This window comes from Astyanax mexicanus, chromosome 13 (genome assembly GCF_023375975.1).
Source record: "Astyanax mexicanus isolate ESR-SI-001 chromosome 13, AstMex3_surface, whole genome shotgun sequence".
Taxonomy (NCBI): Eukaryota; Metazoa; Chordata; class Actinopteri; order Characiformes; family Acestrorhamphidae; genus Astyanax; species Astyanax mexicanus.
In genome coordinates, this window is record NC_064420.1 from 46,795,513 (window position 1) to 46,817,719 (window position 22,207).

General features: G+C 41.1%; 1 protein-coding gene across 6 annotated transcripts in view; it reads right to left on the minus strand.

Annotated features, from left to right (window-relative positions):
- The window catches only part of LOC103026485 (IQ motif and SEC7 domain-containing protein 1), a 296,017-nt gene that overhangs the window by 174,546 nt on the left and 99,264 nt on the right, over positions 1-22,207 (minus strand). Inside the window, exon 1 of one of the 6 annotated variants that reach the window (XM_022676795.2) lies at positions 963-1,150. The exons of the other annotated variants lie outside the window; for them this stretch is intronic. Coding sequence (XP_022532516.2) covers positions 963-985 — 23 coding nt within the window. The 5' untranslated portion in view covers positions 986-1,150. Of the gene's footprint in view, positions 1-962; positions 1,151-22,207 lie in introns of those variants that run through there. 6 annotated transcript variants of the gene reach the window in all.

Below are 22,207 nucleotides of genomic sequence, written 5' to 3' on the forward strand. Positions count from 1 at the left end.
AATTTTCAATCACAGCTATAATGCGTCATCATGCACCTCACTGCCGAGTATTAGATTTGGTTCTGCCTCTCTATAAAAGGCATCTTTAATACCTGCGTTTTGTTTATTCTGTGCTTAATACATTTTTTTTTATGTATTTGGATTGTGATTTTGCCTTGCACTTTTTTTTTTTTACTATGATTTTGGATTACCTTTATTTAATAAAGCCCTTTTATTTTATTTGCACTTGTCTCAATCCTGTCTGGCCCTGACAATTACTTATTGCATGATTACTGCTATTGTAAAATATAATAATATAGTAATAATGTGCAATTATTATAAGAAAAAAATAAATATTACAAAATTATTATTGTATTATATTCTATTACATAATTATTATAGTGACAAAGCAAGGACTGCTGACATATTTGTCCTGAAAATATACAAAAACACACACACACACACACACACACAGCCTTTATATCTCAGAAAATGCAAGCAGAATAACTTTGCTCAGCAGACCCAGAGCAACACACACACACACACACACACACACACACACTCATACACACTCATACACACAATCCAGTGTCTCTCCTTCAAGCCTCAGTCCCCCCTGGTCTCTCATCCTGTCCTGTCCTGTCCTGAAACACACGTCCTGCTGGAGGTCCGTACCTGTGACCCTGTGACCCCTACCCACAGCACAGCCCACCTGAGCACTGTGCTCTTTATTCATCACTGAAACAGCAGCTGATCACATGACTTCCTCCCTGCGGAACAGTCTGTTTACCTAGAGCTGAGGCTCTCTCACACACACACACACTCTTACACACACACACACACAGGCACAAAAGGCACCTAAACCTTCACAAGACCAGCCAGTGACAATACCAACAGGATGTGACTCAGCGACCAGTCAATCAGCCAAAACATTACAACCAGCTCTACACACCCACAGCAGACCAAACACAGGATCTACTCACATTTTGGAGAGTCTGAACGCCATGGCAGGTCTGGGTGGAGGTCTGCAGCACGTGCTGAGTGTGTGAACGTGTGTGTGAGAGTGTGTGAGTGTGTGTGGAGGCTGTAGTGGAAGACTGGGCTCGGGAGCTGCACTCCAGCGCGTGCTCGTGGGCTCACGGGCTCGGCCGCTTCATTCAGGCTCACCACAATAGAACAACACACTGTCAGCAGGCTGTGATGTAACTCGCGCATCACATGTTCGCACGACGGGATGCAACCAAATACACACAGCCAGGGGGGTGCACCTCCACACACACACACACACACACATACAGCCGGAGGAGAGGCGAGGAGGTCACTTTCATCTTTCAGTGATGCTCAGAAATCACAATATGATCTTTAAAATGATTATTTATATATATATATATATATATATATATATATATATATATATATATATATATATATGTATATATATATATATATATATATATATATATATATATATATATATATATATATATAATGTCTCTTTGGGTATGTGTTGCAAATATAGCAGTTTTTTCTGGAGAGAGATAAAAAAAAACCTTCTTAACTGTCAATCAATGTAAAAAAAAAAAAAAAAAAAAGAGTTTATTTCAGGTCATTTTTGGAGATTTTCGATGGGTTTATCCTCCGAGAAATTGTTTAATTGTCTTCTAGAGTAAATATTATTTGGTATCACTTTAAAATAAGACTACCTATTAATGGTTACTAATTAGGTTGTAAATGCCTTAAATATAATTAATAATCAGTTATAACACATACGTAGAAATGTACATAGACCTGTTGTTTGCCAAATAGTGAACCCACAGCCACATAACCGATTACTAATGATTTTTAAGGCATTTACTACCTAATTAGTAACCATTAATAAACTAATTGTAAACCATTTATAAACCCTTTATAAAGGTAGTCTTATTTTATAATGGTACCCATAATTTAATACAACCTGAATGCTATCAAATCCTCACAGTAATGCTCCAATATCTAGTAGAAAGTCTTTTCTGGATGATAGAGACAGTTACTCCAACAAAAGCACATTAAACTTTTCCTAATAATCTTCATTAAAACATCTCTGAATATCTTCAAAGCAGCAACTTCACAGGAGAGAGATAAAACCTTTTTTTAAACTTTCAATGGAAGTCGATGTAAAAAGAGTTTATTTTAGGTCATTTTTGAGAAAGAAAAATTGCACATTACATGGGGTCTAATAAATAATAAGACACTGAATGCAATTGAATACAAAATTTAGCAGAAAGTATTATCTAAGTGGAAGAAACAGTTTCTCAAATAAAAGCCTATTAAAAATGTCTTAAAAAGCTTGATTTCAGAAGAAAACATTAATGAACAGATCTTCTAATACTTTTGTAATAATATAATGCCACTCTGTCTGGAAAAAAAAAATCCAAAATATCCCAAAAACAGCAATTTTGCAAAAGAGAGATAAAAGCGTCAGTAGAGAGATAACTGTCAATGGAAGTTAACGTGAAATGAGTTAATTTCAGGTAATTTTGAAGGATTTCTAGTGATCCATTCATCAAGAAATTTCTCTTAATAATCATGGGTGTGGTTAATTTTGAGCGTAACGTGAAATAAACCAATCAGTGTGCCAGTCGTCATTCCCTTTAAGAGCCGGGTGAGCTCTGACTTTGGCACGTGCGTATCTTAACAGTGCAGTGCTTTTGTGCCTCTCAGCCAAGCATACTGACCCATGCATTCACACTGTGAATATACACCAGCAGGAGTAAACATGAGGTAACCGCATGGCCTCCATGCACATGCTTGTAAACGCATGTGTGAAAAGCTTGTGTGAATATTTCCAGTTACAGCTGAATTCATGCTCTTATTCACCTTTTAAAAAAAGCTATTTAAATGCCTGATTAAAGATTGATTACTGTTGTTTTACTGTTTTCCTCTGGTTTCTGGATCCGTCTGGACACGAGACAGCGCACGGGTGGTGACGTAATGGGCCCTGCATTGTTTAATATCACGATATATATTGTCGAAATATATATCGTCACTATCTAGCAGCCCTACCCCCTACTGCAGATAAAATAACAATTTTACACACAAATGCGGAGCCTGGGAGGGACTGTGGAAAACATGCTTACGTTTTCTTTAATTCGTGCTCACGTTTTCTGTAATTCATGCTGATGATTTCTTTAATTTGAGCAAACGATTTTTATGCGCACTAAGAAAAGAAGCTCGGAGGGAAAGGAGCATTTTCTGCTCTTGACCTGTTACAGGGCTGCTGTGATGATAATCAGTTATCTATTTTTTTATCTATCTGTAACCTGCTGATTATTGATGCTCTAGTGTTTCAGTTAGATAATACAGTATCCAGATGTTGCCGTTGTGGTGGCGTCTCCACAGCGTGTGGGGTAGAGCTGACCCCGTTGCCAGACGCCTGCCGACCGCACGCAGTCCTTCGCGGAGCTTACTGACCAACAATATACACAAATACTGTCAATTCTAGTCATGAATGAAGGAAACTAACATTTTAACTGATGCAGGATGACTGTATGTGTGTTATTAAAACCATATCAAGTCAAAGTTATTAAAGAAATGAAAGAAAACATGAGCACAAACTGATATATGGTGGGTCACTCAGGGCCAGCTCTACAGATCCATACACACTCTGCATGTGTGTGTGAGTGTGTGAGAGGCATTTGGCAGCGAGGCTGCGGTTAATGAGCCGTGGCCTCCTCCATACATAGGAAATATACAGCCAGTATCCCACCCCCACCCCGTCGCGGTGGTACAGTCCGGGCTGAGGCGTGCCATTGGCTCCTGGTCTCCTTGGAAACTGGAGGAGAGGCTGCAGTCAGAGGCTCATCCTCCCTCTCAACAAATGGACTGAATGGGCCGAAACCGGCGGAGCCAATTAGCAGCCGTCCCTCAGGAGCTGCAGTAATGCAGAGGGCGCCACCTACTGATGCTCCCGGCTGTTAAAACCCCTTCTGGGATCTGCGGGATCCAGTGAGACACACAAAAAGGCTTCTGTGGCCAGAATAAAATATTTATATTGGAAATGGATGACTGAAGATGGGAAGAACTGCCTCAAATATGAGGAAAAGACAATAGTAACAGAAAAAAAAGATAAAAAAAGATATTGGTGCTGGGCAACATGGAAAAAACATTATATCACAGTATTTAAAGAAAATCGTATGATATTATATTATTATAACAAAGTATCTAAATATTCTTCCTGCAGAATACAGTGATTTACATGCATATGTTTTTTCTGCACATGACTCTTTTATTACAAAGGATTTTTACACTCTCTGTAATGAAATGTAGAGTTTGGTCAGTGTTTTTTAGGCAAAGATGATATTATCCTCAATATTACAATACAAAATGTACCACAATACAACAAAATATCAATATATTGTTGAGCTTTGGGTTTGTATATATATATATATATGAACATTGTTGTTTTATTCTAGAAACTACAGGCAACATTTCTCCCAAAAAGAGCTTTCAGACCTCAAATAATGCAAAGAAAACAAATTCATATTCATAAAGATTTCAGAGTTCAGAAATTAATATTTGGTGGAATAACCCTGGTTTTTAATCACAGTTAAAATCATGTATCTTGGCATCATGTTCTCCTCCACCAGTCTTACACACTGCTTTTGGATAACTTTATGCTGCTTTACTCCTGGTGCAGAAATTCAAGCAGTTCAGTCATTCAGCCAGAAAAAAAAATCTGCGCATTGGGTGAGGGTGGGGCAGATTATGGTGAAAGTTGGGGTCAAACTTGGTGGTGTAATTAACCATAACAATGTAGAAAGGTAATAGTAACATTCAGCTTCTATGGCTAATTTTAGGCTATTTACATCGTAATTTTGTGAATTTCTATACAGTAGATACTTATAAGCCACAGAAATACTGTGATGTTATTTGGATGGTTGGCAGAGCAAGAAAAATGATCGTATAAAAGTAAAAAAATATCTGCATTTTTCACTTTTTATGATTAATGTAAATCTGGCAGTGTTTTTTTTTTTTTATATTGTATCACAATTTCATGATGATCGGACCAATAAACATGCTCCAAAATTACTATGATAAAAATGTATTTTAAAAAACATGTATTTTAATTTAATTTCTTCTGTAAAAAGAGTTTATCCTGCTTTTGTTGGAGTAACTGTGTCTATTCTGCTACCCTACCAGGGAAGAGCATTGCTATGAGAATCTGATGCCTATATAGACCCTGGCATTAGACATGGTGCCGATAGATAAATATCAACATAAATAAATATCAAGATGCTGAACACAATCAAATCCTCACAGCAATGCTGTTGTCGAAAATCTTGTAGAAAATTGTCTCTGGACAATAGATAGTTACTTCATCAAAAAAGCAGGATAAACTCTTAATCTCAGAAGACACAATAAATGAACAGGTGTTCCAATACTTTTGTCCATACAGTTCACACTTAAAAATGATGAGTTTCTTTGATTTTACCAAATTAAAAACCTCTGGAATATAATCAAGAGGAAGATGGATGATCACAAGACATCAAACCACCAAACTGAACTGCTTGACTTTTCGTCACCAGGAGTAAAGCAGCATAAAGTTATCCAAAAGCAGTGTGTAAGACTGGTGGAGGAGAACATGATGCCAAGAACAAAAAACAGGGTTATTCCACCAAATATTGATGATTTCAGAACTCTTAAAACTTTATGAATATGAACTTGTTTTCTTTGCATTATTTGAGGTCTGAAAGCTCTGCATCTTTTTTTGTTATTTCAGACATTTCTCATTTTCTGCAAATAAATGCTCTAAATGACGATATTTTTATTTGGAATTTGGGAGAAATGTTGTCTGTAGTTTATAGAATAAAACAACAATGTTCATTTTACTCAAACACAAACCTATAAATAGCAAAATCAGCTACTTTACCTGAGAGAGATAAAAGCTTTGTAAACATTTTGACATGGTTTAGGGGACAGTTTGTGTGTTTTAATAAAGTTTTTCAATGGGCAGCAACCATATACACTCAGTTTTAGTCTGTATATCTGCTTTAGAGGCATTATGTTTCCAGCCCAACATTACTATTAAAACCCCTTTTTTCCCTTTAATTGATGTTAATGATGAGGTCATATTTAATGAGTATTATTTTTCTCTGCTCATAACAGGAGGTTTAATAGAGGACACAGACAGTGGAGGGGTGTAAGTGGAGGGGGGGGCAGATTTAAGCTCATTAAGCAGTGTGAAGTGTGTTATTACAGCGTGAAGGAGCAGCAGTGACCTCTCTGATCTCTCTCTCTCTCTCTGGCCTGCTAACCAAACACTGCATTCTCTAACACGACGTCTCTTGCCTCACATTCCCTTTAAGAGCCAGGTGTGCTCTGTTTTTGGCGGATTGCTATTTTAACGGTGCAGCTACCTGGTTGTGTCAGGAAACAGAAATCACCAATCTCCAAACCATCACTGATTGTAGAAACTTCACACTAGATCTCGAGCAGTTTGGACTGTGTGTCTCTCCACTCTTCCTCCAGACTCTGATCCCTCTACCTCACTGGACTCTATTGCACACTGTGTAATAGAGTAATTACTACCTCACTGGTCTTTTTTGCACACTGCAAAATTTGCACACTGTCTTGTTATTTATTATTCTTTGTCTGTATTGTGTTGTATTGTCTGTCTGCACTTTTGTACTGTTGCACTATTGTTCTGTCTACACTGTGTTTATGTGCACCATGGTTTCGTTTCACTGTGTACTCTGTATATAGCTGAAATGACAATAAAAACCACTTTGACTTTGACTTTGACTTACAAATGAAATGTAAAATTTACTGATGATCAGTGATGGTTTGGAGAGACATGTCATCTGCTGGTGTTGATCCACTGTGTTTTATTATCAAGTCTAAACTCAGTGCAGTTTTGTTTTCCCACAAAATCTTACAGCACTTCATGCTTCTTCCCTCTGCTGCTGACAACTTTTATAGAGATGTGGATTTTATTTTCCAGCAGGACTTGGCACACTGCCCACACTGCTAAAAGTATCAGTTGGTCTTATTTTCTAAAACACTGATTTTTGGGTTTTCATTGACTGTGAGCCATAATCATCAACAATAAAATAAAAAAAAATAAATTAAAATTAAAACATTGATTAAAAACACAAGTGAGATCAGGTACATGTGATGGATCATTAGCTATCACATGCCAGTTTAAGCCATTCCAGCAGTACTGCACTGTTCTCCATTCATCCCTAAAGAAATGCTCATTTTATAGACACTGTACTGACTGTTTATAACAGGTGTCTGAAGATGTTTAGAGACAGTGACGGCTCTTTATCAGCGCTGGTGTTCTCTGAAGCTGTAGAGATGCGTCTGGCTCCTGAGAGGCTCCTGAGAGGCGGGTCATTAGCAGACTGCAGCTCTTTGAACACCGTTCCCACCGTTCATTACTGACCTATGAAAGTTTCATGAGGCAGCGGCGTCAAAGCCCCGTCTGCTGCCGGTGGTGAGGGGAACGGCCAGGGTCTCTGATTTAAAATGTGCTGAGCTCTTTCTTCTCCTCCTCCACTCCATTAAACTGGGGTCTCCTCTGCTTCCGTGTGGAGGATTGATGGAGCTGGAGGTGAATTAGGTTCAGAGGAGCTGCTGATTCATATCACTGCTAACAGTCCAGGTGAGCTCCTGCTGTACTGTAATTCACAGATACAGACAGATCGTACTAATCTGAAATGATACAAGCTGCATATTATGTAATACTCCTCTCGTCTTATTTATTTTTAAAGCCTCTAAAAGCTTTAAAACAATATTTAAAAACACATTTATTAAGAATAACACTATGCTTATCTCATAATGCCCCACTGATTATATAGGAGCACTTTATAGTTCTATGTCATATTTTTTGCAATATAAGACACACACAATCAATCAATCAATCAATCAATCAATCAATCAATCAACCTTTTTTTAAACTCAGAGTACAAGGTGTAGCCGAGCAATTACATAGGGAAGGGATTGACAAAAAAAAAACAAAAAAAACAAAACAATAAAAAATAGAATTTTAATAAGATATATAAGATAATTATTATTAAAAAGTGTAATTTAAAAAAATATTATTAAGATATAAAACAAATAAGGTAAAAATAAGAATGTAAGAATAGTTATCATAAAATCATAGGTAAAAAAAAAATCGAATAAAATATAAGGCACACTATTAAGGAACATCTATTATCTGGTCTATCTAAAATATTGTTTTAGAGCTTTTAGATGCTTTAAAAATGAATAAAAACATAATATACAGCTTGTATAATTTCAGATTAGTGCGTTCTGCCTGTATCTGTCATTTCCAGTAGTCAGGCTCTGTATACAGTAGAGCAGGAACTCTCCTGGTCTATTAGCAGTGATATGAATCAGCAGCTCCTCTGAATCTATTTTAATTCACCTCCAGCTCCATCAATCCTCCACACAGAAGCAGAGGAGACCCCTCTGAGAATCTGTAGAAATTCATACTACCAACTTTTTTAATCATAAACATTATTATATAAAAAAAATACCTACACAACCCCACCAGACTCTTGGAGACACAAAAGAATAAATAGCTTCATATACTCTATATACAGACTGACTGTCTTTAAATGCAGCCACTACTAGCACTTTAGCTCCACCAGAGGTCAGTAGTGATGCACTCAGGAATAAACCCAGTACCAGTACTGTACTGAATCTCTGTCTCTCATATCTCCATCCTCAATTCCATTACAACAACTCAATTACACTGAATTCAATTACACAGTCTGTTTATGTGTTTACTAAAAGGGACGCTTGCTCTAATAAATATTTAAAATAGCCAATTACCTACAGCAGGGTTGTCCAAACTACGGCCCGTTTCCTTTTTTGGAGCGGCCCGCGAGGTATTTTAGAAACAGAATGAAAGTTGGTCCGCTGCTAAGCAGGTTTTTATAATGTGAGATTCAAAGTTTGAACGTTAGGTGTCAGAAACTGCGCATTTCTAGCGCAGAAAAACGGGCCAAAGAGTCTAAAAGCGGAGAGGGTGCGCATTTCTAGCGCAGAAAAATGAGCCAAAGAGTCTAAAAGCGGAGTGTGCATTTCTAGCGCGGAAAACGGGCCAAAGAGTCTAAATGCAGAGAGAGTGCGCATTTCTAGTGCAGAAAAACGGGCAAAAGAGTCTAAAAGCGGAGAGAGTGCGCATTTCTAGCACAGAAAAACAGGCCAAAGAGTCTAAAAGCGGAGAGAGTGCGCATTTCTAGCGCTGAAAAACGGGCCAAAGAGTCTAAAAGCGGAGAGAGTGCGCATTTCTAGTGCAGAAAAACGGGCAAAAGAGTCTAAAAGCGGAGAGAGTGCGCATTTCTATGGCTGAAAAACGGGCAAAAGAGTCTAAAAGCGGAGAGGGTGCGCATTTCTATGGCTGAAAAACGGGCAAAAGAGTCTAAAAGCGGAGAGAGTGCGCATTTCTAGCGCTGAAAAACGGGCCAAAGAGTCTAAAAGCGGAGAGAGTGCGCATTTCTAGTGCAGAAAACGGGCCAAAGAGTCTAAATGCAGAGAGAGTGCGCATTTCTAGTGCAGAAAAACGGGCAAAAGAGTCTAAAAGCGGAGAGAGTGCGCATTTCTAGCGCAGAAAAACAGGCCAAAGAGTCTAAAAGCGGAGAGAGTGCGCATTTCTAGCGCTGAAAAACGGGCCAAAGAGTCTAAAAGCGGAGAGAGTGCGCATTTCTAGTGCAGAAAACGGGCCAAAGAGTCTAAATGCAGAGAGAGTGCGCATTTCTAGTGCAGAAAAACGGGCAAAAGAGTCTAAAAGCGGAGAGAGTGCGCATTTCTAGCGCAGAAAAACAGGCCAAAGAGTCTAAAAGCGGAGAGAGTGCGCATTTCTAGCGCTGAAAAACGGGCCAAAGAGTCTAAAAGCGGAGAGAGTGCGCATTTCTAGTGCAGAAAAACGGGCAAAAGAGTCTAAAAGCGGAGAGAGTGCGCATTTCTATGGCTGAAAAACGGGCAAAAGAGTCTAAAAGCGGAGAGGGTGCGCATTTCTATGGCTGAAAAACGGGCAAAAGAGTCTAAAAGCAGAGAGAGTGTGTCACGTGGTCCCTGTCTGTTCTCGTGTTTCTGTGTTTATTTACCTTTTTCTGTGCCTGTCTCTGCTTGTGCCTGTGAGTGTGTCTCCCACGTGATCCGTGCTCCTCAGTGTTTCTTGCCCTCACCTGTGTATCATTTGTAACTCCGCCCCTTAGCCCCAGGTGTTCTCTGTTTCCCGTGTGTGTTACACTATTTATAGTCCGTGCTCCCTTTCCCCCGTGTCGGTTCTTGTGCTTTGTTAGCCTGTTGTGGTTGCGTCTCTGTTCTCCATGTTTCTTGTTTTCTGTTTAGTTTCCGTTTATTTGTTTATTTTTGTCTTTTGTTATCTGTATAATAAATACACTCGCATTTGCATCCGCTCTCCTCGTCCCTCCTTCACGCACCCTGACAGAAGAACCGACCTAACAATGGATGCAGCGAGTGGCGTCTACCTGGGATCCAGATTGGCGATCCGCCGCTCCTCCCTTTCTCGCGGCGTGCTGGAGAAGCAGCCTCCTCTCAACTCCACAGCTAGCCGGCGCCGGAGGAGGAAAAGACGGCAGCGGCGTTCTCAGCGCTCCCGCTCGCCCGAGGAGGACCCTCTCAAGGGGGGAGCACTTTTTGGGGGGGCGCACCGTGTTGGCAGGGACGCAGGTTGTGAGGAGTCTTATTTCTGGGACTATGTAGACTTCCTCACACCTGCGTCCAGCTCGGAGGAGGAGGAGGGAGATTACCTCCCTACACCAGCCCGTCTGCCGTTGCCTCCAGGGGCAGTTCTGCCTCCCGCATGCCTCTGTCCACCCTGGTTCCTGACCGGCGACCCAGCGCCCTCCGAGCCGATCTTCACCGGCGACCCAGCGCCCTCCGAGCCGATCTTCACCGGCGACCCAGCGCTCTCCGAGCCGGACGTCAGCGGCGACCCAGCGCTCTCCGAGCCGGACGTCAGCGGCGACCCAGCGCACTCCGAGCCGGACGTCGGCGGCGACCCAGCGCTCCCCGCGCCGGACTTCGGCGGCGGACCAGCGCTCCCCGCGCCGGACTTCGGCGGCGGACCAGCGCTACCCGCGCCGGACTTCACCGGCGGACCAGCGCTCCCCGCGCCGGACTTCGGCGGCGGACCAGCGCTCCCCGCGCCGGACTTCGGCGGCGGACCAGCGCTCCCCGCGCCGGACTTCGGCGGCGGACCAGCGCTCCCCGCGCCGGACTTCGGCGGCGGACCAGCGCTCCCCGCGCCGGACTTCACCGGCGGACCAGCGCTCCCCGCGCCGGACTTCACCGGCGGACCAGCGCTCCCCGCGCCGGACTTCACCGGCGGACCAGCGCTCCCCACGCCGGACTTCACCGGCGGACCAGCGCTCCCCGCGCCGGACTTCACCGGCGACCCAGCGCTCCCCGCGCCGGACTTCACCGGCGGACCAGCAGTCTCTGCACCTACCCCTGTGCCCGTGGCTCCCGCCGCCACGCCCACTCCCAGGCCCCGCCTTTCCAGGCCTGCTCCGAGGCCCCCTGACTTTGCCTCCCATGGTGTACCCAGGCTACCCCCACAGACTTTGTCCAGCCCTGGGTACCCGTCTATGTTTCTCGTACCCCTGTCTCTGCCTGTCATGGTTCCCGTCTCTGTCTATGTTCCAGTCTCTGTCACTCGTGGTTTTTCTGTTCCAGTCCCCGTCACCGTGTTTGTTTCTGTCCCCATTACTGTTTTCGTTCCGGTCCCTTTGCCCAGTACTGTCCAGTCCCCGTTTTCTGTTCAGTCTCCTCTCGGGTGTCCTCTGTTCTAGTCTTGTGTTTTGTTTTGTTTTTTGGTTTCCACCCTCTCCTGACCGGCTCCTGGGGGTTTGTTTTTTCGCGCCCCAGGAGTTGCGCGTTAAGGGGTGGGTTCTGTCACGTGGTCCCTGTCTGTTCTCGTGTTTCTGTGTTTATTTACCTTTTTCTGTGCCTGTCTCTGCTTGTGCCTGTGAGTGTGTCTCCCACGTGATCCGTGCTCCTCAGTGTTTCTTGCCCTCACCTGTGTATCATTTGTAACTCCGCCCCTTAGCCCCAGGTGTTCTCTGTTTCCCGTGTGTGTTACACTATTTATAGTCCGTGCTCCCTTTCCCCCGTGTCGGTTCTTGTGCTTTGTTAGCCTGTTGTGGTTGCGTCTCTGTTCTCCATGTTTCTTGTTTTCTGTTTAGTTTCCGTTTATTTGTTTATTTTTGTCTTTTGTTATCTGTATAATAAATACACTCGCATTTGCATCCGCTCTCCTCGTCCCTCCTTCACGCACCCTGACAGAGTGCGCATTTCTAGCGCTGAAAAACGGGCCAAAGAGTCTAAAAGTTGCCGTAATTAAGGAGTTTAATATTAAGAGACATCATGAAATTAAACATCAATTTGAAAAATCTTAGTTTACACAACAGTCAAAGATAAAGATAGTAAGTCAAGTAAAATGGTGTGTAAATGAAATAATCAGGAAAAAAGTATTATTTAAAGTGGTATATTTCATTATTTGTTTTATTACAGAGTCTGTGGCCCGTGACTTCAAATATATTTCTCCTTCTGGCCCCCAACAAAAAAAGTTTGGACACCCCTGACCTACAGTATCTTTACTTTATGCAAAACCATGTAGCATTATTTCTCAACACTGCTGCTTGAATTCCACTAATCTGCTCCTGATCTACACTGTTGATCTTATTAATTAGTTATAATTAAAGTGTTGAAGTGTTAAAGTAGGTATGTTGAAGCAGAGAACACACAAAAAATGTGTAGGGCCTCTAGGAACATGCAGGTTTAACTCAAATGCAATGTTATGTTCAACTGGAATGAAATAGCTATGTTTAATATTCCTGGGTCAGATTTGGCTTGTTGCAAGTTTAACCATTTATTTTCTGCTTAAACGTATTTAAAGATCACATTCAATCTCAACCTAACTTGACCTGATTGTGCCATCCCTACCAATCAGCAGAGCATACATAATTACTAAATTACCAAAAGTATTTGCTCGCTCTAAATAAAAAATCATTGAACTCAAGTGTTTCTAAATTAGAGCTGAGTCAGCGCCGAGCTCAACTCAAAACCAGAGGAAAACAGCAAAACAACAATAATTGGCCCTTAAATCAGGCATTTAAATGGCTTTTAAAAGGTGGATAAAAGCATTTGTTTTTCTGGGATTAAAAGCCTGAATTCATCTGTAACTGGAAATATCTGTGCTGCAAAACTGTGCTGGACTGAGGTACACAGCTTTCCACAGTGCTCACGTTTACAAGCACGTGCCCAACCATGTGCTTCTCCTTCCTATCATGCTTCTCAGGCAGCAGCAGCCTATCACTCACACAGACACAGAGACAGCGCTGTGTATCTACTTCTTGTGTCAACAATTAAAACATTGCAACATGACATGTTTGTTGTAATTGCCTTAAGTGACATCACACGTCCTGCGAAGTAACTATTGCACATGCACACATCGTGATGACGATGCTTAAAGTTTGGTGGAGGGGGGATCATTATGGTGTGCGCTCCAGTGTACATGGGTAGGCATGGTGCCAGTACAGTAGCTTTATGTGTCTCTGCTTCAAAGAGTCCTATTCTATTGGCAGTACCTCTCTACAGAAACTAGACAAGCTGTGTGTCTGTGTGCATTTGCACATCTATGTCAGCAATAGGTGTAACTTAACGAAAATGTCTAAATGCATTTATTTAGTCATACAGGGAATCTAATACACTGTATTCTTGTATTCTTGTGTGGTTTCTGATATTGAGAGTCTGTGTACTGAAGATGAGTCACTGTGATCTATAGACATGAATAATGTACATCACAGATCTACAGACAGTGGTAGTGTCATCCTGAAGCCCCCCCACCCCTCTTCCTCTCATTGACCTTGTCAGTCAGGTTGCAGGGATGGCTCTCCTATCTTGTCTTCAGTCTGATGGGAGCTGTCAGTCTGTAGCAGCACTTTGCACAGCTGTTTCTGTTTACTGCTGTTTATATTATTACTACAACAGAACAGCAGCCCGACCCGGACACAGAGATCAGAGAAACACAGAGAAACACAGAGCTCAGAGAGACTCAGAGAGTCTCAGAGAGACACAGAGAGTCTCAGAAAGATAAAGTGCTCAGAGAGACACAGAGAGTCTCAGAAAGATAAAGTGCTCAGAGAGACACAGAGAGTCTCAGAAAGATAAAGTGCTCAGAGAGACATAGAGCTTAGAGAGATACAGAGAGGCACAGAGCTCAGAGAGACACAGAGAGTCTCAGAGAGACACAGAGAGTCTCAGAGAGACACAGAGTCTCAGAAAGATAAAGTGCTCAGAGAGACAGAGCTCAGAGAGATACAGAGAGGCACAGAGCTCAGAGAGACACAGAGAGTCTCAGAGAGACACAGAGAGTCTCAGAAAGATAAAGTGCTCAGAGAGACACAGAGATCAGAGAAACACAGAGCTCAGAGAGACTCAGAGAGTCTCAGAGAGACACAGAGAGTCTCAGAAAGATAAATTGCTCAGAGAGACATAGAGCTTAGAGAGATACAGAGAGGCACAGAGCTCAGAGAGACACAGAGAGTCCCAGAGAGACACAGAGAGTCTCAGAGAGACACAGAGTCTCAGAAAGATAAAGTGCTCAGAGAGACACAGAGCTCAGAGAGATACAGAGAGGCACAGAGAAACAGAGAGAGACAGAGCTCAGAGAGACAGAGCTCAGAGAGACAGAGAGACACCAAGTCTGTCCACGTCTATCTATCAGTTTATCTGGATGTATATATGTCTGTCTCTCTCTGTGTCGGTCACATGTGTCTATCAATCTGTCTGTCTGAATGTCTGTCTGTCACATGTGTCTATCTACCCATCTGTCTGTCTGTGTATCTTTCAATTTGCCTGTCTTCATCTTTTTTTCTTTTCACCTGTCTGTCTATCTTTCCATTTGTCTTTCTTTTCATACTATGAATCTATTCTTCTGTCTCCCCAGTAACTGAAACATTAAGATTTATCTGTATGTCTCTCCAGCCACAGCAGATATCTATCCACCCACCCATCCATCCATCCATCCATCCATTCGTCCATCTGTCCATCTGTCCACGCGCCATGTATTTTTCTGTGTATAAAACCAAGCAGCTAGACATTGATTCTACAAACATAAGTGAAAGAATGGCTCGCTCTCAAGAGCTCTTTCTGCAGAGTCAATCACTACAGACCTCCAAACTTTATCCATCTATCTATTATTGCTGATGTCAATATTTTCTTTCATCCCTTAATCTTTCATCTTAAAAGGACACTGGCCGCTCAGAGCTTAGAGCACCAGGCTATAGACGACAAGGTTGTGGGTTTGATACCTGAGTTTACCAAGCTCTGTACGACCCCTGAGCAAGACCTTTAACCCTGGGCGCCACGGTAAAGGCTGCCCACCAATCCGGACACATGCTTATATAATTAGGTGGTAGGACCCAATACTTTTGTCCATCTGGTAAACATGTACAGAGGTTGGACAATGAAATTAAAACACCTGGTTTTAGAGCACAATAATTTATTGTGGTGATGGACAGTTCTGGTGGAAACAGTAGAGTAGTAGTTGAGGTGCACATTGAATTCTGCTGTGATTTTATCAGCCGTGGTTTTATGTTTTTTGGATACAATCCGGGTTAGCACCCGAACATCCCTTTCAGACAGCTTCCTCTTACAGCGTCCACAGTTAATCCTGTTGGATGTGGTTGGTCCTTCTTGGTGGTATGCTGACATTACCCTGGATACCGTGGCTCTTGATGCATCACAAAGTCTTGCTGTCTTGGTCACAGATGCTCCAGTAAGACGTGCACCAACAATTTGTCCTCTTTTGAACTCTGGTATGTCCCCCATAATGTTGTGTGCATTGCAATATTTTGAGCAGAACTGTGCTCTTACCCTGCTAATTGAACCTTCACACTCTGCTCTTACTGGTGCAATAATGTGCAATTAATGAAGATTGAACACCAGGCTGCTCCAATTTAGCCATGAAACCTCCCACACTAAAATGATGACAGGTGTTTCAGTTTCATTGTCCAATGAATTGTCCCTGTATGTCATTCTATTGCACTTCTTGCCTGCAATCCTTCAGTTTGAAAGCTCTATCCTGCCCTGCTCTGCCGTGTGATTGGTCGAACACGTGCATAGATCCTATTCTTTTTTCTCTCCACCTCTGGAGAAAAAGTGTTCACACTCTCCATCCCATGAGGAGCGTCCCACAGCCTCCATCAGAACATCCATCATCTCCTCCACCGCTGCTCCACTGCTGCTGCTGTATGTAAGACAGGAAACGGAGCTCCAGAATTTCAAACGTGTTTCACTTCTGTTCTTATCAGAGCAGAGATGAATCGGGAAGAGAGTGAGCGGCAGCGGAAGTGAGACAGCGACTGAGACAGATAAACCTTCCTCACACAGTGTGTGGTCCCCACCTGCTACACTGCAGATACACCACACTCAAATTAGCTTTAAAGGCTGGTAATACAGAACCTCAACCCATCAGTATTTATCATTCAAATAAGAACCAGTAAATTCAATGCTATTGACTAGAAAATAGTACATAAATAAATGCAGTACCAGTCAAAAGTTTGGACACAACAGTTATATTTTTCTCTTTTTTTCCTACACATATAAATTAATAGTGAAATGATTCAGACTATGAAGGAACACATAAGGAATCATGTAGTAACTTCAAAGTGCGTTTTAAGTGCGTTTTAAACCTGGGGAGCTGTTAACTTGTGGTTTCTGAGGCTGGTAACTCTAATGAACTTATCCTGTACAACAGAGGAAACTCTCGCTCTTTCTTTCCTGAGGTGGCCCTGATGAGTGCCAGTTCCATCAGCATAATGTTTTTGATGGTCTTTGCAGGGACTGCACTTGAAGACACTCTCACAGTTCTTGAAATCAATACTTTTTTTAATTTTTTCTTTTTTCAAAAGCATGTTATTTTTTTCTTTACTTAGTTTAAGTTCTTTTCCTATTTCTTCCTTTTATTTTTCATATATATATATATATATATATATATATATTAACTTATTATTAATATTTATTTTAGTTCCATCATTTACTTTTTTATAATTGTGGTTATAATTGGTTATATTGGTACATTTATTCTATATATTTATCTCTTTTTTGTGGTGTATTAAGAAACGGGCAGTAGCCTTAGCCATGAATTACAGCGTGCAATATATATATATATATATATATATATATATATATATATATATATATATATATAATTTTATTTCTAATTTTTATCCCATTTTCTCACCAGTAACACTGCCAATTACCCAACCCACTCATTAGGACTCCCCCTATCACTAGTAATGCCCCAACACACCAGGAGGGTGAAGACTAACACATGCTTCCTCCGATACATGTGAAGTCAGCCACCGCTTCTTTTTAAGCTGCTGTTGCTGTAGCATTGCCGAGCAGCATCACAGCGCACAGCGGTTCTGATACATCAGCTCACAGACGCCCTGTGCTGCAGACATCACCCTAGGAGTGATGTGGGGAGAGAGCACCATCTACCCACCCGGAGGGAGCAGGGCCAATTTTGCTCTCTCTGAGCGCCGGCAGCTTGATGGCAACTTGATGAGCTGGGGTTCGAACCTGCGACCTCCTGCTCATAGTGGCAGCGCTTTAGATCGCTGGACCACTCGGCGCCATGTTTTAGTTGAGGAGTTCTTAATACTGTATACTATACTGTACTATCCTTGTCTCTCTCAGTGTGCAGAGTTTCTGTCGGTGAGTCGGTGGCTCAGGACCCACACCAGCTCCAGCATCAGAGGCGACTCTCTGGAATACCGGAGCAGAACTCAGTCTGTAGCAGATCTACTTTAGGATTCAGAAAATGCTGGAATTTCTAAGAACGCTGAATGTGGTTTCCTGGCTGCTCGAGTCGCTGACGCTGTCCATCAACATGAGCTCCACTGCTGTCCTCAAATTCAAAAACATCAAGACATGAATATTTCTTTCTGACACCCCTGCTACCAGAAAAAGCGAAAAAACAAACAAACAAAAAAAAACAGTAATTTATAAATTTGCCTTATTTTATCGTTTTTTATAATTTTTTGCTACCAGAAAAAAGCAATTATTTATCATTTTAGATCTAAGGAAAAAAAAGATTGTGGCACCCCACTATCAAAAAACAACAGTAATTTACCATTTTGTATCATACAAAAAATTTAAAGTTTTTATTGTTTTTTGTAGAACTGCTACCAGAAGGACATAAAAATGCAAAACAACAGTAATTTATCATTTTGAATTTTACAGAAAATTAAATGTTTTTAATGTGTTTTCTGGAACCCCTGCTGCCAGAAAAAAACAGCAATTTATCATTTTGTATCTTATGGAAAATATAAAGATTTAAATGTTTTATTTTTTTTTTCTTCTGGCACCCCTGCTACAAGAAAAAAGCATATAAAACTAAGTTATCTTTTTGTATATAACAAAACATTTTTATTAAAAAAATCTTAAAAGTATTTTACAAAAATGTAATGTTTTTTAACTTTTTTTTCTGGCCCCCTGCTATCAGACAAAAACAACAATAATTCATAGTTTTGTATCTTACAATAAATGTAAAGTTTTGAATGTTTTTGTGGAACATCTGCTACCAGAAGGACAATAATAGAAATAAGGTAAAATAACAGCAATTTACCATTTTGTTTCTTACAAAAATGTTATGTTTTTAACATGTTTTTCTGGCACCCCTGAAAAAAGAGTAACTAATCATTTTGCTGCTTACAAAATTATGTTTTTATTTTATTTTTTTGCTAGCAGAAAAAATAAAACATAAAGTAATTTATAATTTTAGTGTTTTTTTTATCAGAAAACAAACATAAAAAACCCAGTAAATTATCATTTTGTATCATATAAAAAATATGCTTTTAAAGTTTTTTTTTCTGAAACCCCACTACCAGAAAAAAAAAAACAAGCAAAAAATCTTATGCAAAATAAAAAGAAAAAAAAAGTAAAACAACAGCAATTTAAAAAAATGTAATGTTTTATCAATGTATTTTTGGAACCCCTGCTACCAGAAAAAATAAGTTGGAACTGATTTTTATTTATTATTTTTACAATGCAGAGTAATAAATGTAGAGACTCTGAGGCTGAGGGATGAATAGGCAGCACTGGGGGATTTACTGAAGGTGAAAGAACAGAAGGACAGTGAGGGGAACTCGTCCCCGGCGGAGTTCCTCTCCCCGAGGCAGAGAGAGATAGAGAACAGGGTTCTCCTCCTTCTGTCTGATCCCTACACTCATCCTTTTATCATTCCTCCGAGCGAGGGAAGACAGACTCATTAAACCAGGGTCTGAGAGACGACGGGGGGAAGATCCATGAGGAATATCTCACTGCATAACACTGCCAGCCTCACACACATCCACACATCACCCCACAGAACAGCAGCCGCCGCCCCCGCTGCCATGTGACGCACATTCAGCATTCACTATCACACCATCACTACACACACACTGTAACACACAGCGCTCTGCAGAACAGAGGTGCTGATGTACAGACTCCGCCTCTTTTTGAACTGCTGCTGATGCAGCATTATAGCCGAGTAGCATCACAGCGCTAATGTTCAAAGGAAAGCAGCGCAGTGACTCGGTTCTGATACATCAGCTCACATATGCAAAGCAGCCATGTGATGATCCACATCACCCCAGAAGTGATGAGGGGCAAAATCTAAGGGCGCCATCTACTGTACCCACCCAGAGAGAGCAAGACTGATTGTGCTCTCTCAGGGCTCCAGCAGCTGATGGCAAGCTGCATGACCGGGATTTGAATCAGCGATCTCTCGATTATAGTGGCAGAGCATTAGACCGCTGAACTACTCTGCGCTCTAAAGCTGTAATATAGTTGGAAATCATTTATTACTTGCTCTTTTTGAAATACCCTTGTGTGAAAAAGTGATTGCCCCTAAATCTAATAACTTAGTTGTGTCACTCTTGGCGGTCAAGCTTTACTGATAACTGGTATGGGTCCTTCACATCTCTGTGGAGGAATTTTGGTCTATTTTTCTTTACAGAATTGTTTTAATTCAGACCCATTGGAGGATTTTCCAGCATAAACATCCTGTTTAGGATCACCCACAGCATCTCAATATTTTTTTTTTTTTTTTCGTCATTCAGAGGTAACTTGTTTGTGTGCTTTGGGTCATTGTCCTGCTGCAGAACCTAAGTACTCCTGAGCTTGAGGTCAAGTACAGATGGATGAATATTCTCCTTCAGGATTGTCTGGTTATCTGCTTATTTCCATAAGCAGATAAAACCTTGAAAGATGATTATTTTATGGTCATGTTTCATGTTGTGAAGAAAATGTGGAGTCCTGATTTCGTCCTTCAGAAAAGTGTCCTGTGCCGAAATACCAGGGGAGAGTCCTGCATCTACTCTGAAAATCATACAGCAGCTCTAAACTCATTTATCTCCAGCACTGACAGATAATCAGCAGGACAATATGATCTGCAGTTATTTTCAGTACAGAGTAGCAGAAAGGCCACACAGCAGATCTGCCTCCTCTCCAGCGCTGTATCTGCCCCGCAATGTGGTCAGCCCCCGTCACTCCACCCCGCCCAGTGACCCTGTTACATAACTGCACTGCTCTCTCTCTCTCTGTGTGTGTGTGTGTGTGTAGCAGATGTAACAGACAGAGATAGTAAGACATAATAATCTATTTCTCATTATTACTGAATGATAAAATAAGTGTGTGTGACCTCAGAGTGATCTAAATCATACACAGGTCCCCACACTTCACACAATACATACACCATCAATATACTCATTTAATAAACACTGATTACAAATATAAATATTTCACATATATAGACAAATAAATGGATAGACAGACAGAGAGACAGACAGCTAGACAGACAGATGGGCAGATACATGTAAACACAGAGACAGACAGATGCATACTGATAAAAATAAAGTTTAAGTACATGGGTAGACAGACAGACAGGCAGACAGATATAGAGACAGAAAACTATTTGTACAGTAGACGGACGGACGGACGGACGGACGGACGGACGGACGGACGGACAGACAGACAGACAGACAGACAGATAGACAGACAGACAGATAGATAGATAGATAGATAGATAGAGAACTATTTGTACAGTGGACAGGCAGACAGACAGGCAGACAGATAGATAGATAGATAGATAGATAGATAGATAGATAGATAGATAGATAGATAGATAGATAGATAGATAGATAGATAGATAGATAGGTAGATAGATAGATAGATAGATAGATAGATAGATAGATAGATAGATAGATAGATAGATAGATAGATAGAGAACTATTTGTACAGTGGACAGGCAGACAGACAGGCAGACAGATAGATAGATAGATAGATAGATAGATAGATAGATAGATAGATAGATAGATAGATAGATAGATAGATAGATAGATAGATAGACAAAGACAGACAAATGGAAAGATAGATAGACACTTGAACAGGCAGACAGACAGAAGAGTAGATACGCAGTCAAAAAAGACAGATAGAAAGATAATAGGCAAAAATAGAAAAATGGAAAGATATATAGACAGACTTATGAGCAGACAGACCGACAGACAGGCAGACAGACAGAAGAGTAGATGGACACTATGAAAATACAGATGGAAAGACAATAAACAAAGATAGAAAACTGGAAAGGTAGATAGACAGACACATGGGCACACAGACAGACAGACATTAAGAAGAGTAAATATATAGTATTAAAAGACAAATAGAAAGACAATAGTCAAAGATAGACAAATGGAAAGACAGACAGACAGACAGATAGATAGATAATCTTGTACAGTGGACAGACAGACAGATAAATAAAGGGATAGATTACAGATAAACAGACAGAAAGAAGAGCAGATAGATGGTATTATAAGATAGATAGAAAAAATGAAAAGACAGATGGACACATGGGCGGGCAGACAGACAGACAGATAGACAGATAGATAGATAGATGTCTTAGTAAAGAATGGTGTAAATCTGATGAATATTAAGAGGTATCCATATACAGTACGGTATTCAGGATTACACTACACTACACTACACTACTCTACACTACACAACACTACACCACACTACACTACACTACACTACACTACACAACACTACACTACACTACTCTACACTACACTACACTACACAACACTACACTACACTACACTACTCTACACTACACTACACTACTCTACACTACACTACTCTACACTACACTACACAACACTACACT